We start from the raw sequence: 25,241 nt of genomic DNA on the forward strand, positions 1-25,241 counted from the left end.
CTCGAGACGAGGGGAAAGCGAAACTCCGAGAAGCACACATTCCGTCCACCGTCGGTCCATTAGCACGTTTGTTTGGAGGATGTGCCCCTCATCCCATAAACCATTCCCAAGGCCCCTGCGCTCAAGGTCCTGCACACGGACGTCAGGTTAGCGTTGGATTATTTTTGTTTAGTTCTTCACCATCTGATATTCCGTTTCAATGAGAGAAAGAGCGAGAGACAGAGAGAGGGCGAGAGAGACAGACCGACAGACAGACAGTGAGAGAGACAGAAAGAAATGAAGCACACAAAAAGTCAAACTCACACACACTGTACTGTACATACTGTATATATAAACACATACACACACACACACACCGCCATTGCAGTAATGCATGATGTTTTGTTCTCTTTCTTTACATACCGCTACTTACATGTATATGCTTTGGCAATACAAATTGTATTTTTATCATGACTATAAAACTCAATTGAATTGAGTTGAGAGAGGGATGGTGCTGTAGGAGTTTCATTTCAGGGCCGATTCCTCTGTAATCTCTTGATCTCTTGTCTCTTTCTCTCCTCCTTTAAACACGACATCCACATCTTTCCAGGCTGACACCCGCCTGATAGCTAACCTTTCCAGTGACCTACCGCTGAAAACACATTAACACCTTGGAAGGAAGCGCACCCTTTTTTAGGTGTGTGTGTGTCTTGTGTGTTTCGTTCCGCTCGGCTGTCACACAAACAAGATCCTGGTCTATTTTCCTCAGGTGTCGCAACTCTTTTGGAAAACACACACACATCTCACACACACACACACACACACACACACTCCGATACGATGTGTCCAGCCAAGCTGAAATGGTGTGGCCTTTTTTTCCCTTCCCGTCGGCTGAAATTGCTCAGAATGATTGTAGGGGTAGTCCCAGGCCAAGTGTGTGAGAGAGAGAGAGTGTGTGTGTGTGCACGTGTGCGGGCGGGCATTGTGTTGGGTAATTGCCTTCTGCATTGTAAAAGCAAGGCAGGTATTAATCTTGGCTAAAGGACACATGCGTTTACGACGGAACAAACATGGCGAATGAGTCATCAGCTGCTGGCAGGCGCAGACAATGGGAAGCAACCGGGAGAGGAGCAGTCAGCCGAAGCCTTCCGTCTCCGTCGGCCTCCTCTGCGCAGGTTAATCATCCATTGATTGCCACTGGTGAACTCTTAAAAGGTTTGACATGAGTTTGCCACCGGATTGGTCGGAAGATGCTATTTTTATTTGTCTGACACGGGTTTGTCTTTGTGCTGCACTCAACCATCCGAGAAAGAGCAGCTCAGCGCCCCCCACCCTCCCCCTTTTTTGTTTTGTTTGCTTCTTTCTACACCCAATCTCCCAAACAATAGATACATACGCCCGAGAGGGATTTTTTCAGCACCTCAATATTTGTCTCCCCAAAGAGGCGAAGCTCTCGTGGCTGGCTTTAGGGAGGTTGGTATAGGCTGTCGGTACCCCTCCACCTCCACTCCCTTTCCCTGCTTCACTAAAGCTCAGGGTTTTGAGCTCCCTCACAGGCACCCTCCACCACGGCGGGATTGGTGTTGGAAATATTGCGGAGGTGTGTGTGCTCCTCGTCTCTCCTCTCGCGCCTCTCTCCTGCGGCATCCTCGGGGGCTGTCTTGCCTGTCTGAGCTCTGGAGGGGAAAAGCTCTGGGAGCCGGAGAACACGAAGAGAGGGAGAGAGCAATAAAGAAGAGGGAAGGCAAAAATAGATGGAGAGATAGAGGATAGAGCTGAAGAAGAGGAGAGAAGGAGGGAGAGAGATGGAGAGAGCAGAAGGAAGAGAGAAGGCGAAAAATAGATGGTGAGAGAGAAGATGAAGCTGAAGAGGAGAGAAGGAGGGAAAGAGAGATGGAGAGAGCTGAAGGAAGAAGGAAAGTGAAAATGGATGGAGAGCGAGAAGATGGGAGCTGAAGAAGAGGAGAAAAGGAGGAAAAGTAGAGGATGGGGAGGATGAGTGAAAGAGAGATGGAGAGAGCCGTGAGAAGAGGGAAGGCGTAAATAGATGCTGAGAGAGAAGATGGAGCTGGAGAAGAGAGAAGGAGGGAAAGAAGAAGGGAGAGAGAGGGCCGGGTGAGCGAAAGAGAGATGGAGGGAGCAAAAGCGGAGGGAAGGCTCTTGAGTGCCTCGTTTGTCATGTGGACGAGGAGTATTCCGCTCCGAGCTCCAGGGAGATGCTCTAAATTTAAAAGTGGGGGAGCAGGGATCGGCCTCACCTCATCGGCTCATCCCGGGAGGGCCGCCGCAGCTCCTGCTCATTATTCCTGGAGAAAACACGACGCATGAGTCAGAGTTTTCCCTCCGTCATTCCTCCCTCTCTCCCTCTCTCCCTCTTTCCCTCTCTCTCTCTCTCTCTTTCTCTCTCTTTCTCTTTCTCTTTCTCTCTCTCTCTCTCTCTCTCTCTCTCTCTCTCTCTATCACTCTCCGCCTGCCCGCCCGGCCACCTCGGAGAGCGAGAACCCCCACGTGGATAGCGCCAGGCAAAAGACAATCATCTCAAAAGCTTGTATGTACACACACACACACACACACACACACACACACACACACACGTGTGTGCGTCCACACCATGTGTATTTGATTAGGGTTGTGATCATTGTGTGATTCCCCGCCGTGTTTAGAGGAGTTTATGTGGCGTCCTCATCCAGCGGGCTGTTCTGTTGGAGCTTCATCATGTTGGACTGGTTCCTCTGCAGATGAGGGGGAGTTTCCAGCTATTCCAGTACCCCCCCCCCCCCCCCCCCCCCACACACACACACACACACACACACAAATACGTTCAGCACGTCCTTCACAACCCTCTCCCTGCCTGAGTGCCGAACAATGAGGCAATCCTCTTCCCTCACTGCAGTGCAATGAATCCCCACTTTGAATATTTAGAGTCCTGCAGTGGTCTAAAGGACTGGAGAAAGGACGGCTTTTGTCTAAAGAGAGTATTTCTGCTCTCTTCCGGGGACTTCAATCCCTCACATTCACCAATTCACACACACACTTAGTGTCACACACCCAGTTAGTGACAGGTAGAATCAGACGGATCGTTGGAAAATGTCTCCCTGGCCTCAAGGAAGGTAGAAAAGCTGTAGGGTAGTGAGGAAGATGTGGCAGAGGATGACAGAAGGTGATTGGAAGGGCTCAGGAAGGAGATGGAGGGATGCTATGAAAGAGGGGGAGAGAGAGAGAGGGAGGAAGGACATGGAGGGATACTATGAAAGAGGGAGAGAGAGAGGGGAAGAAGATAGAGGGATGCTATGAAAGAGAGGGAGCGGGAGAGGAATTAGAATGAGGGGTGAGGTGGTAGGAAGCAGCTGACAGAACAGGTGAACCACCACAGTGAACCTCATTCGGTCTGTCAGCAGGGAGGGAAGGACGTACGCGTGCACACACACACACACACACACACACACACACACACACACACACACACACACACACACACACACACACACACACACACACACACACACACACACACACACACACACACACACACACACACACACACACACACACACACACACACACACACACACACATTCCCTCTGTGCTAGTTGGGGGCTCCAGATTGCCTGAGGTACAGAGCCAAGAGGGGAATGAATGATGTGTCTCTAAGGGGCTTCTGAAATGGATTCTCCCTCCCTCCCTCTCCCCACCTCGTGCGTCTCATTGTTTGTTAATTAGGTGATAGTATGTTTAGTGAGGCAGGAGGTGAGAGGCGGTGACTTGGGTGATGGAATGCCCTTAGGAGTGGAGTGGGCATTCTGCCTCTGGTGATTTTTACCCTCCTCGTGCCAAGTCCGCACCCAATCCAGTCTCCGGGCTCTAGCTAGCCAGCTGCTGTACCCCTGAAAGGAGACAATGTCATCTCCTCAGGATTTGCTCACAAACACCTATACAGGATCCAGCTCCTATCTTAGCTTCTACATAATGTATATTTCCTCTGACCTCTGACCTGACTGTGTTTAAGGTCAACACGCAATACCATCATACTGTACCATACCAAAATCATCACCAGGACAACGTGCTCCTCCCTGTACTAAAATGTTCATCTTTGCATGCACATACAAGTTTTAAAGCACTGTCTCTGGGTCAGGTGACAAAGGAATCCATTTGCGCTATTTATTCATTTGATGGACTTGTTTACCCAGAGTGCCTTGCAGTTCAGTTGCACATTTCCATTAGTGTCATCGCTCCCTGGGATTGAAACGACTCAAGACCCGCTAATAAAATCAGAGTTTAGTTTATTTCATGCTTCAGCGAATCAGATCTGATTAGATTATCAGCAATGGTACTTTACGCTAGGTAGCTATCGCTGTTTAGGTAGCGGAGCGAACAATTATGAGGGTTAGAGAGGTAGAGAAAACTGTAGACCTATTAGAAAAAGATTGCTACAGCTGTGTTTGCTGTAGATTTCTAAGACTTTGAGATATTAGTTTGAACACTGTTATTGAGTGGTTTCGTGTGCACCAAGAGATGCAAAACTATTAATACTTTGGAAACATAAATGCGCATGCACTATTTTCCTGTTGCACAAACACAGACACTTTGAAGTCCCTAATGGTCTTGTGTTCCATTTGGTCTTAGGCTTGGGCCTACCCCAGAAATTGGCAGGATATAGGGTTGGACCAAGAAATGGCCATGGGTTGGATTTAAACCCATGTCCCTGTGTGGGCTTGGACCCAGATGTGGTGCGGATGCTGTTGCTAGCAAAAAAAACCCAACATCTCCCCCACATCTTTGTATTTTGTGCAGAAAGAATGAGAAAGAATGGCTTGTCCTCTCCCTCGATTCTCCAATATTTCCAGTTTATTTTACCCAGTTGGTAATATTAGTTTAACGGCTGCTCCGTCTGCCTGCTGTGTGGAGTTGAGGAGGTAGATTCGCAGGTCACCCCTGAAATGACTGTTGCGTTTGTGCACTCTTGCCCCTTTGCCTGCTTGTCATCTGTGATTCGCTCTGAAGAAAGCTGAATTTCTATTGCCCATGAAAGCATTATTAATGCTTGTCTCACTGAGACAGATGTTAGTCAGTCATCGTACACGTACATACACATACACAAGTACACACACACACACACACACACACACACACACACACACACAAGCATACACACACGCCAAGCTTCACAAGTCTCACAGCTTGACAGCTGGTGAACCAAGAAGTAATGAGAGTAGTCGATGCTAATAGAGTGAAATTCAAGGCTCGGGCACTCTTCTGGCGTAGGAGGAGGCATTGCAAGGCACCTCAGCGAGGTCAATTCGAAAAGTGCCACCCATGAAATTATCCAGTCCCCCCCCCTCCCAGACTTCTGTAGCGTGGCGTAGTGTGTTGTGGTTCACCCTCTGAGGTGGGGTGGGAGTGTATTTGTTCTGGTCCCCTTGTCGAGTGCATTATTGTGCGAATCATTGACTTTGAGTTAAATGGGCCCTGTGTCAGTGTATGCACCTGGCTTTTGCTGTGATGAAAGGGCACCACTGTTTTTCAACACCCTTGTTTAAAGGAAAACAAATAAAAAAACAAATAATGAAAAAGGCGAGACTGCCTTGGCGAATGTGTGTCTCTCTCTTTGTGTGTGTGTGTGTGTGTGTGTGTGTTAAATGGCTGCTAAACCGCTTGTGCAGTTAGACATATTCACCGCGCCGCTGTTATCAGTGAAAATCCTCCGCGTTTTGCCAGCGTTCGGCACGACTGGCGCTGCCATCTGTCACTGCTGGCACGGTGACGCATGGGGAGTGGGGCACAGGGGAGGGGGGGGGAGGCTGCTGTGCTGTGGGCGCGATGCTGAAACACCCCATCAGCGCTGGGCAAACGTTATTTGTTTACCATAGGGCTCTAGGCTCACCGTACACATACACACACACACACACACACACACACACACACACACACACACACACACACACACACACCTAAAAACACAGTCATACTGTATAATAATGAAATTCAGGCCTATTCAGGTGGAATAGCCACTTTTTGCCTTCATAAATAATAAAAAGCAAATTGAACTATTAGCTTATTATGTTCCTTGGTGGGTTATTACACAACCATCATTAATGAGACCTGGAGATGAAGTCTGTGAAGTTTGTGCACGGCGAGGTCGACGTGAAGACGATAGCAGCTGTTCAGGAACCGGGATTTCCACCCTGTAGAGACTTGCGGGGTTCTCGCTAGGATGATGGAGAGTGTCTATGGTTGCACCTTTCATTAGGCAGTCCGTTACTCATTCACGCTGACGTTCTTTTACGGTAAATGACGTACATTTGCTTGTGAGTGAAGGTAAATGATGTGTCAAGGTCATACGTTCTCCCACGGAGAGCTGCGCAGGTCTGCTGTGTGAGACATGTTCAGGAATGCAGACTTGAAGCCCCCGAGCTTGTGCCTGCCATGCTACTGTGTCTGAATAAACGGATGGCTCGCTCGTTTTTACCAAAAATAAACCGAAAAGTAAACGTAAGGTTCAGTTACCGTGCTTTAAATAAACGCAGTATAAACGTGGCCAGGCAGTATCCTGTTTGGTTAAGGAGGAGATGCATGGAGAGCGCTGTCAGTGAAAGCACAGTCACAGCCTGTGTGTGTGTGTGTGTGTGTGTGTGTGTGTGTGTGTGTGTGTCTGTCCTATTGACTGCAAGTGCCCTTCATGCTTGCTCTCTCCAGTTTATTGGGCCACGCCATGTCCGAGAAATGGCTACACCTAAACTAATCGATGGCTCCAGAGCACTGTAGTCCGAGAGCCGATGGGGCGCTTGATGTGCATTGGCCTGCGTATACATTTCAACTTGCTGCATGTTTGAAGAATATTGTCGTCCTCGTAAGGTTGGCGATAATACTTATCGACTACATTCATGGATTCCAATTCCTCCCCCTTTTTCTTTTTCCACTTCTGCAGAGGAGTTGGCGTCTGCGAGTGTTAATGTTATACCATTAATCTAATCATCGTCATTTTGAAACAAGCTACGTGTGAAAATCAAAAAGCCTTTCAGCATCATAACTACCCCCCCCCCCCCCCCCCCCCCATTATAATTTCCCCCAATCGATTAGAGCAAAGGTTCTAAATTAGTAATTCGTTTTCTGGAGCCCCCGAAGTCAATACGCTGCCATTTAGTAAAATGCAAATTCACAATGAGGCTGAACCCATGCATGGCTCCCTGGAAATTACCCATCAGCCCTGGCAGACCCGCGTGGCGCCCATGGGTGAGTGGGTTCCGTGAGCAGGGTTGTTCATCATGGTGCAGAGCCGCTGGGTTAACGGGAAGATTGGAGTCGGAGGGCCGGCTACGAGCGTGTCAAGGGCAAAAGGAGTTTTGTTGGACATTTGGCTTAACAAGCCAATCCCCCAGTGCCCTTCCAGACAGTGAACAGCCAGGCTTGGACCTGCTATTGGCTCGTTTGGGTTTTTTGTCTCATTCTGTGGGTGGTGAGGGGAGTTCAGGAGCTATGCAGCAGTGGGGCTACCAGGCTCTGTGAAGCTTTTGCTCCAACCCCCCACCCATCTGAAAACAAGTTAACTCAAACCGCTGTAATTAATGTGGGCTGTGTGCGTGTGTGTGTGTAACAGTGTGCGTGATCCGATTACAGTGTGATATTCCAATAGGCTGAAGGTTTATGGGGACGATGTGATTGCATTACATCCCACCGAAATATATGCTGTGAGGACTGTGCTTTTATTGATTTACAGTACACAGCACACTCTGATTTGTACCATGTAATAATGAAATGTACAAATTCTGTACGCCGGCGGTGTCTCAACAACATGCCTCTCCATTGATGCACATTTAGCTCTACCATGCTGTTGAGGAATCTATATCAATGCAAATAACATGTTAGCAATTCAAACTGAGGACAGTGATTTTTTGCACCACTTTTTGTTTGCAATCTTGACGGACCACATTGGTCCCTCACAAGCTCCCCGGTTGAGACTCCCCCCTGAGGGGCTCTCTCAGTCCAGTCGTTCTCCATCTTGTCCGTCGACCACTGCTGCTAATTGGACACTGATGGCGAAGAGGCTGGGCAAGTGGCTCTCCGCCAGACAACAAACAGCACGAGCGTGGTAAACATGTCAAGAGGTGACCAGTGTGAATCTCCACATGGTGCTGTCATCACAATTTTAAATTAGCAACAAACTGTGCCGTGGCGCATTCAATTAGGCACAGTTTGTTTGGCTCTTCACTTCTTTTGAATTAGATTCCTTAAAAAAAAAAAAAACACCCATAATATTTTATCCCCACTGGCGAAATTGCAGTGGATGTTAGTGAAGCATCGTCTGTATGCTACATACATGTCTGTTGAATTTTTTGTTGTGCGGTTGATCACAATGAAAAGGCATGGTGGGTAAATCCCAGCAGTGCATTGTGTTGGCCCGATGAGAAGATGGATTTCACGGCTTGGCTGACAGGACAGGGGGGGTTCAGCCCCCGCCGTGCTGCTGTGCCAGAGCACCTGGTGTGTGCGGACCTGAGCAACTCATCTCGCGCTCGCTCTCGCTCTCTCTTTCCTTCTCTCTCTCTTTCTTGCTCTCTCTGTGTCTTTCTCTCTTTCTCTCTCTCTTGCTCGCTCACTCGTTCTCTCTCTCTCTCTCTCTCTCGCTCTCTGTTTGGGTGTGAAATGGCTGCAGGCGGCTGAGGGAGGCACACCAGCCTCGTGTCAACCCTACTCAGCTACTCCGCCAGCTAGCTCATGGATTTTTGGAGTGGAAGGTGTGTGTGTGTGTGTGTGTGTGTGTGTGTGATGCGTGACATGAATTATGCACACTTCCTCTGTTGTGAGATGGGATGGTTAATCTTCGCCTCATGGCCTTCAACCAAACTGAGGCGATAATCGCACGCCAAGAGACAACCGGCGAAGGGCAAAGCCAGAAGCGCTCAACGCCCCCCTTTCTTCACCTCTTCCTCCTCCTCCTCCTCTCCCTCCTCCTCCTCCTCCTCACCGTGCTCCTGCACCTCTCTGCTTGGCTATTCCCCACCCCGAGGACAGTGGAGTTTCTCCAGGCCAGAGGCAGAGTCAGAGTTGGGGTGCGATGTAGTCCTGGGCGACGTGGAGCAGCACGTCCCCTGAAGAGGCTGAACGGGGCTTTTGAGCAGTGTTATCATTTTCCACTACCTCGCACGCAAGCGCCCCTGCAGTACTCGGCCCGGGGCTCCGCACAGGCAAATGCGCAACAAGCGGGGGCAAAACCAAGAAAGCGTGTCCGCAAAATCATGAATGTCAAACTCAGGTGGTGGAACGCTGCCGCTGCTTCGCGGACGTCACCTGGCGCGCTCGACGTCGTCCCTCACTAAGTGCCTCCGCCGGTCTCGCTCTTTGTGTTGCAGTGTCGCAGTGCGAGGCCCTCTTCTCCGGGCGGACCAACAGGCACCTGGCGCTCCAGTTCCACCTGGAGTGCGGCTACACCTGCCTGTCCTACTACGAGTACGGCCCGGCCAAAGAGAACTTCTCCAAGGCGCGGGAACTGGCCGGCCTCGACCTCAACATGACCGGTACGTTCCTTAACATAACACCAAATACCGATGAGAAGCTAGAAAGTTCTCTTAACTCTTAACGCAGACAGATGCTGAGTCGCTGATGCAGAAGGCCATTAGCACGTTTACTGTTTAGAGTTGTGGCACGTTAGTGAAAGCGTTATCAGTCGGAGTGTGAAGTGAAAAGTTCCACCTGTGTCCAGGTGCGTTGGGTAAGCGGACGCGCTATCAGCAGGACTTCCTGGCCCAGCTCATCCTGGACGTGAGGCGCAAGGAGGAGGCAGCGGTTCCAGAGGCGGAGAGCGAAGCCACCCCATCCCCCACCCCGCTCAGTCTGCTGCCAAAGGTCAGTAACACACACACACACACACACACACACACACTCGCAGGGTCACACAGAGACAGTGGGGGGCAAGTATTACGCAGTACTCCACACCTCCACCAGGGGGTGACCTTTCCTCTTGGGTTAAATGTAAATGCAACTCAGCAGTGTCCCTAAGACTCAAACAGCCTCCTCTCCTCCACCCCCCCCCCTCACACTTTGGAAGAGCACGGGGCGAGTTTATTGCACACTCTCGAGTCGCTGCTGGCTCTCACGGCTCTCTCTCTCTCCCGTCCGGAACATCCAGTGTCCGTGCTGCGCTGGCGTCCGCGGGATCCAGAGTCTTGTGCTTTTCGGAGCCCCCCCGGGCCGCGAGGAGAGGACAGATTGAGATTCCTTTTGGAACGTCCTCTATCTGCCCCGTCTCCCCGGCCTCCTTCAGATTTACGGGCTTTAAAAACCATTTGCCGTATTTCGAGAGAGAAATTGCTAAATTTGTGTTTGGCAAAAGCCGCGGGCGTCAGAAATCGAGCGGCCGCGCCAAGATGGAGATTAAAGCTTTTGGCACGGAGGTGCAGGCCAGGGTGGGATGATATTAAAAAGTGATTGATGTGTGTGTGGACAGACTCAGAGAGTGGTCAGGTCACTATGCCACTTCCATATGGCAGCGCTGGGCCCTGGGAGATAGGTGGGATGTGGGTTTTGTGTGATTGTGCGTGTTGGTGTAAGAGCTCGGGTTTTTGCAAAATTCGGTTTAATTTGCGTGCGTGTGTGCGTGCCTGCGTGAGTGTGTGCGTGTGTTTTATGAATCTGTGTGTCTACATGGTAGAGATGCGCGGATGGACTATTATTCTATCCGCAACCGCATCATACAACTCATCATCCGTCCGCCATCCATCCGCACCTATGTTTTATGTTTTTTTTCAGAACCGCACCCGCCCACCATCCGCTATTTGTTTAAAGGTCTGGGTGATCCAAGACGCTGATGCGACGCGAGAAAGCTCTTGTTCTAGAAAGATGCAGCTATTTAGTCTAATTAATGGCAATTACACTTTATTCTTTATACAAAAAGAAAGTCCGAATAGAATAACAACAAGCCATTCGCATTACAGGCCAATTAACTCTATGCAGCTGGTCAGGGTGACGACTAGGAGGAGCCTGCCTGTTCTGAAGACTCCCGTTAGTTTTGATTGCACGAGTGCACGTCTTTTCCAGGCAGACAGTGCAATCCATATCAGCAGGCCTTACATAAAAGTTATAAACTTCTACTTTCTTATTGCACACTGCAGACGAAAACATAGGCTACCACTGGCAACTTAATTTAAACTTGTTGTTACCTTTGAGTTTGTCACGCACATTCACTGGCGGCGTTGCCATCTCTGATAGTAAACAAAGCAGCATGCACTGCATAGACACAACTAGGCTAGACCAAATTACTGCCTGATGAGAAAAGTGTGCATGTTTTCATCGCATGTAAGTAACAGTGTTTAACAATGTAGCTTATATATATTTTTTTCATTTGATCGGTTCAACCGCCACCCGCCCGAATCTAATTAAAATATTATTTTTTGTAAGGTCATCCGCCCGATCTGCGGTTTAACCGCGGAGTCCGTGGCTGTAACCGCTATCCGCGCATCTCTACTACATGGCCATGTGTGTTAAATGTGTAATGACTGTGTATACGAGTGGTGTGTGTGTGTGTGTGTGTGTGTGTGTGTGTGTGTGTGTGTTTGTGTAAGGGTCCAGGTGTGGGATGTTTCACACAAGCCCTCACTGCCCTTGCTGCGAGTCGGATGTTAGGGAATGGAACCCTGGCCAGCCATGTGGCGACACTACCACGCCTTCACCACGCCTTCAGCACGCCTTCACCACGCCTTCACCACGGGTTCACCACGCCCAATAAGGGACTTGTGTGGAGGACCACGGTGCACGTCCGCTGAGGGATTGAGAGGAAGTGGTGCATGAATTCAGATTAGCTGGCACACAACGTCAGTGATGTTCTAAAATATCCAACCATCATGTAATTACCAGAAGAAGGTCACACATTCATTTGTATTATAAATGTAGACTACATTTGCCTGTGAAAGAACACTCCCGAACTGAACAGAGCTGCAGGGTTGTGTGGGTTCATTTCACATTTACTTTGGACGCGGCCTCACGCAATATATTTTCATAGTTATCATCTAAACAGTAAACTTGTGTGCGCTGCAGTGGATTTGAGCTTCAGCCGTGACCTTTGTGAGGAATGCTGGTGGGGACTGACTGAAGCGCTCGGAGTGATGCCTGCGGTGACAGTGGCATGAAGTTGAAATATTTTCATGCACAGACACACCGGTGGATTCAGACACACCTCGACATGATCCATGTCTCCCCGCGGACGGGGGGATGTCTGGGAGAACCGGCCTGGCGGAACCCAGTCCGGCTGTCCATCATGTTCTCGCCTGCCCGGGTTCTCCCCTGTTAGAGTGATTAAGAACGTGCTGGCTAGAACAGCGGAGCTGCAGGGAGTCTCACATCTGCTGGGCTGCCCAGTACACACACACACAAGCAAACACACAAGCAAACACACACACACAAGCACAAGCACAAGCACAAGCACAGACAGAGAGTGAGAGTGGTGGTTACAGTACATGTAACACATCATACTCTCTCTCCAGCACACTAGCTTGCACTCACACACATGCTTATGCACACACACAGACAGCTACTTAGACATGCACACACACACACACACACACACACACACACACACACACACACACACACACACACACACACACACACACAAATACACATAAGTACACACACACACACACACACACACACACACAGAAACCTTATGCTTGCATATAAATAAGAACACAGTGATACACCAGGGGCACGCCTTGTCAGTGTGTTCAGGCACTTTGTGAGGTGCCAAGAACATAGTCATAAGCAGCTTGACCCCTGTGTTGTATTACATTACATTTGGTTGACGCGCCACACTGCTAGTAATGTGGTGTTATGTTTCGTAGTTCCTGACCGCCAGGGCAGTCTCTTATAGTGGATATATCTCTGTTGCGCCAGCCACAGACCGAGAGTTGTATACCAAAAGCGTCACTCCGTGACACGGCGTGTGACGACACAGAGAGTATATTAGCTCTCGTCACACGTCAGTCTTCCTCTTATCTCTTATCTCTTCTCGCCGTTTATCAGACGATTGTTGTTCTACGCAGCCTGGTGACTTTGTCGGAGCTACGGAGTTTTTCGTCCTCCACGGGCTGTTCAGACTACACTCTCGGATAATAAGCTGGATTGATTGCTTACTTGCATTGATGACCTACGTGTTGTTTAACCTGGAGCTTGCTCGGTTGAACTAACTCTTTTTCGAGTGAAGAAACGCAGCCTCACCTTGAGCCACGCTCGGCGACTGGCTAGCGAGACCACGAACTGTACACAAGCACGGCAGCCTCGCCTTGAGCCTAGCTCGGTCACAGGCTAGCCCCAGTCTCAAGCACAAACACGACAATTTACCTTGAGCCCAGCTCGGTAACCACTTGTCCCAGTCAACCACAGTCACAGCGGCCTTACCTTGAGCCCCGCTCGGTAATCGGCTAGCTCACGTCAACACACCCTACACGAACGCCTCGCCTTGAGCCCCGCTCGGTAGGCTAGTCAACTAACTTCAGCAACACTGCCTTGAGCTAGCTCGGTAGGTTAGCCATAGATTCTGATAATTCAATTAGTGTTTGGTAAGTAATGAAGGTTTACAGCGATCGCTAGCTCTGCTAAAACGTCACTGTAGTAAGGATAGTCAATTCAGCAACTCTTCCGCTGTTGTGCTAATCGGCCTTGAGCACAACCTTAATTGGCGCTATTGCATTTGCGACCATGTTTGAATCCGTACTGTGTACACAGTGTCCCACGACACTGGAACCTTACGATGGTCATGATCTCTGCCCATCCTGTCTTGGGCTAGACCACCTCCGGGAGGCTCTCATTAACCCGTGCATGAACTGTGCAATAATGTCACTTGCACAGAGACAGGCTAGGCTGGCAGGCCTGGGTGCAGGGTGTGCAGCAGCACTGCCTGCTACCACAGGTAGACAGACTATGAAACGCCACTCTGCAGACAACCACACGGTGGCCCATAAAAAGAAAAAGTCCACTTCTGGTTTGGCCCAGCAGGTGGAATCTCTTTCATCTGATATGGAACAAATAAAATCTATGTTAATGTCACTGACTAAGGGTCCCGCCCTCGATACCTCACTTGACATACATGAACATTCCCCATCTGAAACAGATGATGACTATGATGTCCTCTTCACAGCTGCATCAAATGCTGTGTTTCAACATGGCCCTCCACACACTGAGAACTCAGCACTGGGATCAGCGCCCCCTGATGGCATAGAACCTGCCACACGGTCCCAGGGCCTTAGTGAGGATTCCCTGACTTCTGCATATGCTGGGGGTGGCCCCATGGTCCCCCTGCAGAGCACTATGAAGCTGGCTTTAGCTAGGTTGGCCCTAGACACGCCGCCTGCTCAAACAGCAGAACCCAGTGCATTCTTTAAGAAAGCAACCACAAATGATGACTTCTCTGTACCCATTTGTAAGGACTTTGTTGCAGAATTTTCAGCAGCCTTTGCAGCTGATGCACAAAGAACTCGTGTGAGCCCAGCTGTGCGCACACTGTCAGCCATGACCGGTGCTGGAGGTCATGGCCTGGCAAATATGCCAGCAGTGGACCCTTGCATTGCAGCACTGGTGGTTTCGCCAGACGAAGCACTGTGTCCAGATCCACGCTGCCCTAGTGCCGAGTGCAGACGTACAGATGAGCTGTTCATCAAAGCTCACAACACAGCCACACGGGTTGGGCGGCTGTCTAACTCTTTGGCTCAACTTCTGCTTGCCTTGCGAGCCTCACTGCCAGGCGCTACTGCTGAGGCCGCCCCAGATGAGCTACTGAACACTGCGCTTCAGACAATGGGCCACATAGCCCAGGACATGGGGAGACTTGTAGCCACCTTTGTGCGTGGCCGCCGCCAGGTTTGGCTAGCACAAACCCCCTTGCCGGAGACGTGCAGGGCCACACTTCGGGCGTTGCCACTGGTCCCCGGCCATGTCTTTGGACCTGCCGTGAAGGACGCATTAGATCGCCGCGCTTCCTTATCTGAATCGCGTCAGCAAGCAGGCGCGCACAGGCCCTTTCATTTTCGGGCCCCAGCGCCTCCGAATCCACGCTTTGGCCACCCCAGGCCCCCCCACACCTCCCAACCGAGGGACAACAGGCACCAGCAGCACCCTGGTCCCTCGTTTGGCCCCCAGGAACATCTAGCGAGGCCACCTACTCAGGCGCAACGCAGGCGCCCTGCACAGCGCCCCCCCCTTTCATGCTAGGCCAGGAGGGGCTCGGCGCTGACAGGCCCCGGCCGGTGACAGGGTTCTTATCTGCCCAGCAGCTGTCGTACTGGCAGAAGTCCGCAAGAGACCTTTGGGTCGTGCGCACAATGGCAGAGGGGTACAGACTGCAGTTCCGTCACCGGCCACCCCTCAGCTCACAGCCAAGGGTCACTGTTGTTCGAGACCCAAGGCGAGCATTAGTCCTCTCCAAGGAGATAATCTCCCTTTTGGATCGAGGCGCAATAGAAGTTGTTCACCCTCATGTTCACAAAGAGGGCTTTTATTCAATTTATTTAGTTCCAAAGAAAGATGGTGGCCAGAGACCAATCCTAGACCTCCGGCAGTTGAACAAATTCTTGAAAGTTCTTCCTTTTCGCATGTTGCGTCCTGCAGACGTTCTCTGCAGTGTTCGCGAAGGAGAGTGGTTCACACTGGTCGACCTGAAGGACGCGTATTTTCATGTCCCCATCACACCAGAGCACAGAAGGTTTCTTCGCTTTGCATTCCAGGGGGCCATCTACCAATTCAGGGTCCTCCCATTTGGGCTCTCACTGGCCCCCCGAATATTTACCAGATGTATGCAGGCAGCCCTGTCACCGCTCATGTCCCAGGGCCTCAAAATCCTACCTTACCTGGACGATTGGCTCGTGTGTGCACCAAGCAGGGAGCAGGCCGTCTTGGACACGCGCAAACTGCTTACTCACGTCCAGGCATTGGGCCTCACTGTGAACAGGGAAAAGAGCAACTTGACACCGACACAGTCTGTGAGGTTCATTGGGATGGGGTTAGATTCCCACATGATGATAGCCTGCCTACCCCAAGATCGAGTCCAAGCGATCCTTGCCTTCATCAGGCGCTTGAAGTTGGGTACACAGGTGCCTTATCTAATGTTACTGCAGCTTCAGGGCCTACTGACAGCCGCAGCACAGGTGATAGCACTGGGGAGACTGCATATCAGGCCCTTTCAGATGTGGCTAAGGTAGCTGGGGCTGGACCCTGTACGCCACAGGCGCACACCAGTGCGAATATCCCACGAGTGCTTGACAGCCCTGCGGAGATGGCAGCTGACGGATTTTCTCTCGTCAGGAGTAGCCATGGGACGGCTTCCATCACGCAGGGAAGTGCTGACAACCGATGCGTCCAAGACTGGGTGGGGCGCAGTCTGGCGCCACATGGGGGTGCGGGGCGAATGGTCATCGTCCATGGCACAAGAGCACATCAACCTGCTCGAATTGCATGCTGTCCGACTGGCACTGGAACATTTTCTGCCAGTGTTGAAGGACAGACACGTGCTAGTCCGTTCCGACAACCTGTCCACTGTGTTCCATGTGAACCACTATGGAGGCACCAGATCAAGAGCCCTCCTGACACTAACTCAGGAATTGTGGTCGTGGGCTCACCCCAAGTTCCTTTCACTAAAAGCAATACACCTGGCGGGTGTGGACAACGGCATAGCGGATGCTTTATCCCGCCGCGCCTTGCACCCTGGCCACTGGAGGCTTCACCCAGAGGTGGTGCAGCGAATATGGAGTTTGTTTGGCGAGGCACAAGTGGACCTTTTCGCCTCCGCAGGTACAACTCATTGCCGTCTTTGGTTTTCAGAGCGGGAGCAGGACAGTCCACTGGGACAGGATGCCTTAGCTCACAGCTGGCCGGACAGGCTACTCTATGCCTTCCCGCCAATTCCTCTCATACACGCCCTGCTGGACCGGGTCCAGAAGGAGGGCCACAGAGTTCTCCTGGTAGCCCCTCGTTGGCCGTCACGGGTTTGGTTTCCCCTGCTACTGTCTCTCCAGCAGGGGACACCCTGGGAGCTTCCTGTGAGAACAGATCTCCTCTCACAACTAGGGGGGCAGATATGGCACCCACGACCGGGGTTCCTCCAGTTATGGTTGTGGCCCCTGGGGCCAACCCACAGTTGATATCATGCACACCTGAGGTCAGACTCACGATCCTCAATGCAAGGGCACCGTCGACTCGTGCAATGTACGGAAATTTTTCCAGAAATGGTGTAAGGATCATCACAGGGACCCGCTGTCCTGTTCTGTTGAATCAGTGTTAGAATTCCTTCAATCGCTTTTTGAATCTGGGAAATCTCCATCCACATTGAAAGTGTACGTAGCCGCACTGTCTTGCTATCGTGCCTTGATTGATGGATCATCCCTGGGCTCACATCGCCTGATGACCGCCTTCCTTAAAGGGGCGAGGAGGCTGAGGCCACCTAGAATGAATAGGCCGCCGCCCTGGGATCTTCCCACTGTCCTGGACTTTCTTTGTGGTAGACCATTTGAGCCCCTTGACCAGGCTTCTCTTAAATGGTTGTCCTTAAAGTCATCTTTTCTTCTGGCAGTGTCATCGGCCAAGCGTGCCTGTGAACTGCATGCACTATCGGTCAGCCCTTTGTGTCTTCACTGGGGTTTGGATGATTCAAGTGTGAGGCTCAGGCCTAACCCTACATTCTTACCCAAGGTTCTCTCACCTGGGTTTATCAACCAGTCCATTGAGCTATCAGCCTACACAGACAGCAGTGACCCTAGACAGCTCCTGCTGTGCCCTGTTAGAGCGCTGAGGTGTTATGTTACCGCTACTGCTGAGATTCGCCACTCAGACCAGCTGTTTGTTTGTTTTTCTGAGGCCAAGCGAGGAATGCCACTCTCTAAACAGAGGCTCTCGCACTGGTTCATTGAGGTGATAGAGTCAGCCTACAAGCATGTTAATCGTGCTGTGCCGGAACCTGTGACAGGGCATTCAGTCAGGGGCGTGGCAGCTTCCTGGGCAGCCCTCAGGGGGATCCCTTTGTCAGACATTTGTGCGGCCGCAACATGGTCGTCCCCATGCACCTTTAGCCGCTTCTACAATGTTAATGTGGCATCTACACCCTGCCTAGCTTCCGCGGTGCTGTCTTCAGCGGATGTGGGTTCAATCTGAGTCACTCCTCGTGACGTTGTGGTATTCTTCATCCACTATAAGAGACTGCCCTGGCGGTCAGGAACTACGAAACATAACGCTAGTTACGAATGTAACTGTGGTTATGTGAGTAGTGGATGACCGCCAGGGTTTCTGGTCACTCGGAGTATGCGAGAAGAGACCAGTTACCTGAGGAAGACTGACGTGTGACGAGAGCTAATATACTCTCTGTGTCGTCACACGCCGTGTCACGGAGTGACGCTTTTGGTATACAACTCTCGGTCTGTGGCTGGCGCAACAGAGATATATCCACTATAAGAGACTGCCCTGGCGGTCATCCACTACTCACATAACCACAGTTACATTCGTAACTAGCGTTCTGCAGGGAGGTGTGTGTTTGTGATGTGTATGTTTTCTGCTTATGTGGTGTGTGTGTGTGTGTGTGTGTGTGTGTGCGTATGCGTGCCTGTGTGTGCTTAGGTGGTGAAGTGGACTTGCCTACCTTGTGTTGTCAGTGATCAGCTCTGCAGCCTGAATCCACCTGTGGCCATGACTGTCCCTTCCCCTCTTTCTGTCCATCTGATCGAAAACTGACTGGACGTTTAAAGGGTCCGTGGATGACCACGTAGTATATAGTCATTGTAGCGAAAGTAGAGCCTCTGTAATGTATTATTGATTGTGTTAACGCGTGCGGTTGCAGTGTTTACCCAAGCCATGGTGTCTTGGGGGGATAGCTGAATGTGTATTGAATGTGAATGGATGTGTCGGGGGAATATGTATGGAGATAGATAGATAGATATGCTTTTCACCCCCAAAGGGAAATTGATGTGTGTGTGTGTGTGTGTGTGTGTGTGTGTGTGTGTGTGTGTGTGTGTGTGTGTGTGTGTGTGTGTGTGTGTGTGTGTGTGTGTGTGTGTGTGTGTGTGTGTGTGTGTGTGTGTGTGTGTGTGTGTGTGTGTGTGTGTGTGTGTGTGTGTGTGTGTGTGTGTGTGTGTGTGTGTGTGTTTTGTGAGAACAGCAGGTGATTCAGAGCTTTGGCTTTATTCACATCAGGAGGTCTCCCGCCCTGCTCTCCATCCCTCCCTCCCTCGCTCGCTCGCTCCCTCGCTCCTAAGAGCCCCTGCGCCGTGCTGCCCTAAGGAGACGTGTCGGTGTGTAATAAGGGCAATAATGCATGATTAGTGAAAGATCTCCAGCGGACGCGTGCCCCCCCCCCCCCCCCCCCTGCATCCCATGCTCTCAGCTCAGCTCAGTGGAGGGGAGCCGAGTCGGAGTGTGACGGAGTGGGCTGGGAGGGTAATTGATGACGGTCCGGCTTCATGTAACATTTCCGACCGAGCCGGGGAGAAATGTTGAGGGAATTTTTCACTTTTCATTTCGGGCTTTAGGGGAAAGGCGGCGGTTTCTTTTGTAGGCCTTTCTCCTCCGTCGTTCTTGCTCTCCGTGTCTTTGGCTCCCTCTCCCCCGCTCATATATGCACTCATCTCTCATTCTCCTCCATTTTGCCTCTCTCTCTCTCTCTCTCTCTCTTTCTCTCTCTCTCTCTCTCTCTCTCTCACACTGGTGGGTGTTTTCTATTTAACTGGGAGTTGGGCAGGCTGAGGTTTCATCTGATTTTTTTAATAGCTCTCTTTTTATCGTCCCCATGGGCTTCGGCTCACCTCTGTACGATTAAGAGGGTTTTTTTTATTTCTATTTTTTCTCCTCCTCGTTTCCTTGAATGCCCCGGGCACAGGAGGAATACAGAGGCCAGGAAAGTGCCTCAGTAATTAGTCTCAAATCTTTTCCTTTATTCTTTCTCCGATTTTAAAATCCCCCTCTCTATCCTTGCCAGTACTAAAGCCTTTCTCTCTCTCTCTCTCTCTCTTTCTCTCTCTCTCTCTCTCTCTCTCTCTCTCTTTCTCGTCTCTTTTCTTTCCATTTCCATCCGAAGCCCATTTCCATAAACACCGCGGGCTCTTTCGAGGCACTGGACCTCCAAGGCCACCGTACATTAACATGGTTCATCGGTGTTCCACCGTGCCCGTTAATGTCCCTAATTAAGGCTGGAGAGAGGTTGTGCCGGGGTGGCAGGTGGGAGTTCAATTATGGCCTGGATCATTGTAAGCACATAGCTGCAGTGAAACAGGAGCCGTGTGTGTGTGTGTGTGTGTGTGTGTGTGTGTGTGTGTGTGTGTGTGTGTGTGTGTGTGTGTGTGTGTGTGTGTGTGTGTGTGTGTGTGTGTGTGTGTGTGTGTGTGTGTGTGTGTGTGTGTGTGTGTGTGTGTGTGTGTGTGTGTGTGTGTGTGTGTGTGTATTAGGGCTGGGATAAACGATTATTTTTTAAACGATTAATCTAGCGATTATTTTTTCGATGCATCGATTAATCTAACGATTCATTTTTTCAGTTCGATTCGATTTCGATTCGATTCGATTATCGATTATCTCCCCACTAATTGACTAATTGCAATATATACATGTTGATTTACATATCTGAATGAAATAAAACATTGCAATGTATGTTTATTGCTCTTAAAATTCCAAAATGAAAGACTATGCAAGTGCAAAGTAATGCATTCTAAGTCAGAGGTAGCATTCAATAAAACCTTGAAGCCTTGAAAACACTGGGAGTGCTGTCAAATTGAAGGGGACAAGATCCCAACTGTCATCAATAAAATGACAAGTTAAGTAGGCTTATTTTAAGTCTTTGGGACTTTGGAGCCATAGGGCCCATACACATACTGTATACCCCCATCAAATCATCATTATGATGATTATTATTATAATTATTATTATTATGCTGTATTAAGTGTACTTTCACTTCAAAGCAGTCAATGTTTTAAATGCTAATATTGTTCACAAAAAGTTTGTGAAAAAATCAGACCTGCTTTAGTAATGTAAGATTACAATAGCTTTTGCATGGTTGCATGATAAATACAGTAGCCTACTTCTGAAAACAACAGCAATAATATGGGTGCTATTGTTTTGGGATGTTTCCCTCATGCAAGCATCAAACTCTGGTAGGCAAATGGAGACGAAATTGATATGCTTTTTAATGAAATTCCATTTGAATCTCTGAATGTAAGGATTCAGGAAACACGTATACCAACTTTAGTCTATGTATTATTGCTCTGTATCAAGAATCCACGTTGTTCTATTAAATGTCGTTAAATAATTAAACAGCAGGTTGAACAGAACTTGCCACCAACGTTATCGATTAGTTTCAGTTTCTGTCGCGCAAACACGCACATGCATGCATTCAATGAACGCTCATACCAACACTTCATTGTGTTGCTGTATGTTTATTCACATCGAATTAGCAAGTATTTCTTCCTGATTGCTGAAACTTTTAGATAGGCGTAAATCACTGATCTGGAGATTTTTAGATGAAAGACTAAGGCTACAATCTTTTGACCATACTCAAATTTGACTGAACTATACTCTGCTCTGTATCAAGAATCCACGTTGTTCTATTAAATGTCGTTAAATAATTAAACAGCAGGTTGAACAGAACTTGCCACCAACGTTATCGATTAGTTTCAGTTTCTGTCGCGCAAACACGCACATTCAATGAACGCTCATACCAACACTTCATTGTGTTGCTGTATGTTTATTCACATCGAATTAGCAAGTATTTCTTCCTGATTGCTGAAACTTTTGTTTTCTTTTTCTGTCGGGCCGCGTTTGCTTCATCAATTGCGCAGCAAATTATCAGGTGAAGCACTGAGCCTAATTTCACTGCACGCCTCACAGACCAGCAGTCTCTCTACATTGCGGACCGGTGCAGCTCCGTCCGCGGCCCATAGTTAGAGAAACGCAGTAGAGGAACGAGTGCGTGCTGCAGTGCCTTGCACTTTTGAAATTCTGAGGAGTCACTCACGTTGCCGCCAACCTTGTTTTGATTTTGACGACGTGTCGATTCGCATATTTTGAACCGACGTATTTTTTGCGTCGAACTAATCGGTTAAGTCGATGCGTTGTCCCAGCCCTAGTGTGTATACATTTGCAATGAATGTGTTGAATGGATTTTTATTAAGTGTATATGTTGACGCACTTTACTGTGTGTGTGTGTGTGTGTGTGTGTGTGTGTGTGTACGGTGTACGTACCTGTCGTTATCCTGTCTTAAGAATGTCATTTTATAACAACCTTTGTATTGAACATTGCATTCCAATGACAGAAACTATTGTAAGATGAGATTTCTTGTGGTTTTTGATGAAAGGAAGCTAAAATAGGAAACCAGGGCTGCTAAGAACATCCGTGTTCATCTATATTTCTAGGCCTACTGCAACTGGACTGATAAAATACCCTGGCTACATTATCTTTGAGATGAGCAAAAGCTATCAGCATGATATTTGTTATTAGGTTGTTGTGTTTTTGTAAAAACAAAGACCAATACCTGTCAGTTCCATGCTATTTGACTTTTCAGTGGGTCATGCCGTGGATTTTTTGCTATTTATTTCTTATATGCATTAGAAGTCAGTTAAGTAGAACATGTGCTGTAGATTTGATTCTACTGAGAAAGTGCATCTATGAAATGCGTCACTAGACCGTTCCATACACATACAGTGGGTATCCTACTGAAGATAGCTGAAGGTCTGTGGCTAAAGCTGCCCTAATTAAAGTGTTGTGAAGGATAATGTTCTTGTAAAGGCTAATTAAGCGAGACTAGTGTTATGTTGCGCATATAGCACGAAGTGGGTTAAAATTTGACATCTATAGAAGCGAAAGGTCCTGGTGGACTTTTTCCTTATAGCTTTACATTTAAAGGTCCTGGTGGACTTTTTCCTTATAGCTTTACATTTGAATGATGTTTGTTCATTTAAACCGAAGTGAAAATGCAAAGCAACAAGGCAATTACCACAAACTTCTACCTCTGCTTGCTTAATCTGAATGAAGCTCGGCTCGGTCAGAAGATGATTTACAGGTATAATTCGCAAGATTTGATGTTGGATTGTTTGGATACAAGACCTACACACAGCTAGACATGCCTTTTAATCTTGTACCAACTACCAAGTTGAAATCAAGTTTCTTCGATTCCCCTCTCACTGAATTATAGCCTACACACGCACTTCAAACAGATAAACAAACGTCTCACAGGGAGGCTAAAAATAGTTTATAAGACTGGTCTATTGTTTTGGAAGTACGCGCTGCTATCACATTTGGTGTAGCCAGTTGCACTGATCACAGTGGAAGGTAATTGGTGTAGCCTTCCTGTCAATTAGTCTCACATACATGCATTGTATTGCCATGCGCAAAACTGCACCGCACTAGTGCTACTGTACGTTGGTAAATCATCCATCGCACGGACTGATTGTTTTTTTGTAGCATGTGCGACAAATATGTCGCACTGTACAGCCCTGGTTAAAGACTGCGATTTGTGTGTGATGTGCGTCACAAGAGAGCCGGAGGGTTGCCCCTTATCCTGGTCTGGTCAGGGCACATGCGGGCCAGCACCGGGCAGGAGCCGTTTGTGCTGTGAGGGGAAATGGTCTTGAATGTTCCGGGAATATAGATGGTCTGTCCTCAGCGGTAGTCAATGATTTAGCCTAGATTTAGAGTAGCATAAAGCGAGCCTCCCAAGGCCCCTACTCGCCTGATCCCAGACGTCTTTGATGGATTGACAGCCTGTCAGCGGACCGAAGATAACCTTGATACAATTTTCGCTTGCAGCAAAAGTCCAGGAATGTTTTTTTATTTGTTTTATGCATTTGTCTTCAGTATAACGGCGATGGAATGGAAACTCGTCTGTCTCTCTCTCTCTCTCTCTCTCTCTCGGCCCAAACAGACTAGATATTGTCATCTGTGGCGAGAGGCTCGCGGCTGGAACGTCTTTGAGCCTCTTAGCCCTATAAATCAAGGCCAGGCTCCTGCCCATGAATCAATATCTCTTTAATGCACGGCAGTATCTGCTGAATATTTATGTAAAGTGTGTCGGAGGGGGTATCACGAGGCGAGCGAGCGAGGCCTGCGTTTGAAGATGGCGCCAGTGCCAAAAATCTGACATTGAACAAAATGTTCGCCCAGCGGGGGGGGGGGGGGGAGCTGCGCTGCTCATCGAATTTGGAATTTTGGCTTTCGTCTCTCGCAGTGTCATTTTATTTGGTTGGCAAACGCACTGTAAGCAATGCGAAAGTGAGAATAAGAGGGTCTTCATCCAGCCTTGTGTCTTATCATGAAGCCTATTCAAGAAGTCTCTGAGCTCCCCTTTGCTTTTATTGGTTTCTGTTGATATGTCCGTGTGTGTTGCATGAGAGAGGTGGAGAGAAAGTGAGAAAGGAGGGGAAGAAAAGAAAGAGCTGGTTTTAAGTGATCCCCCCCCCCCCCCCCATCCTTTGGTCTGTGAGTTTTAGTATGTGAGAAAACTGGAAAGGGCCAAGCAGAGTGAGACGAACAGTGAAAGAACGAAAGGACAAGAGTGAGGACTTGTTCCTTCCCGTTGAAGTTATGTTAGTCTTTGTCTCTCTGTCTGTGTGTGGTGTGTGTGCGTGTGTGTGTGTGTGCGTGTGATGGAGAGAGAAGTGTTAGCAGCGCGTGAGGCTTGGCTGTGAGTTAGGAGCCACATTTCCTGGGTGTTCTCTTCAGCGCGCCCCTCCCTGTTTACCCGGCCAGAGGAATTCAGGCTGTTTGTTCAGCGCTGTATACGCTTGCAGTGAACATCTCCAAATGCCAAGAGAAGAAGAAGAGCAGGAGCCATAGAGCCCCACTGTGTTCAAGCCGGTTCAGAGAGTTGAAAAATTATAGGTGTGTGTGTGTGTGTTTGAATGAGTCTGCATTTTTGTGTGTGTATGTGTGTGTGTGTGCTTGTTTGCTTGTTCGTGCAGCTCCACGCCCAGCTTGGTTCTGTTAGGAGTGTTTGATTTTTCTGCTAAAATATTCGTCTTGGAGTGAGAACAAAAATGGGCCAACTACGTTCCAATTACATAACAGACAGGAAAAAAAAGGAAGGCAGAATGAGAGTGAAAAGGAGAGAAAGAGGGAGAAAGAGTGAGAGAGGGTGGAAGAGAGAGAGACTGGGGTGGGTGCGAAAGACGTGTGGTTTTGGGACCAGGCTAGAACTATCCCCCAGAAAATCAGGGAGTCAAAAATGTGTCTGGCAAATGGCTGACTTACTGTCCCATAAACCCATTGGACTCTGGCTGGGTTTTGGCTGGGTTCTGGCCGAGGCTTTTGGCAGGGT

General features: G+C 49.1%; 1 protein-coding gene across 1 annotated transcript in view; it reads left to right on the forward strand.

Moving 5' to 3' along the window:
• ttc27 (tetratricopeptide repeat domain 27) overlaps positions 1 to 25,241 on the forward strand; it is a 119,618-nt gene that overhangs the window by 16,180 nt on the left and 78,197 nt on the right. The window contains 2 exon segments of the mRNA XM_062519740.1: positions 9,327 to 9,491; positions 9,677 to 9,819. Of these exon segments, the coding sequence (XP_062375724.1) occupies positions 9,327 to 9,491; positions 9,677 to 9,819 (308 nt within the window).

This window comes from Sardina pilchardus, chromosome 18 (genome assembly GCF_963854185.1).
Source record: "Sardina pilchardus chromosome 18, fSarPil1.1, whole genome shotgun sequence".
NCBI classification, from domain to species: Eukaryota; Metazoa; Chordata; class Actinopteri; order Clupeiformes; family Clupeidae; genus Sardina; species Sardina pilchardus.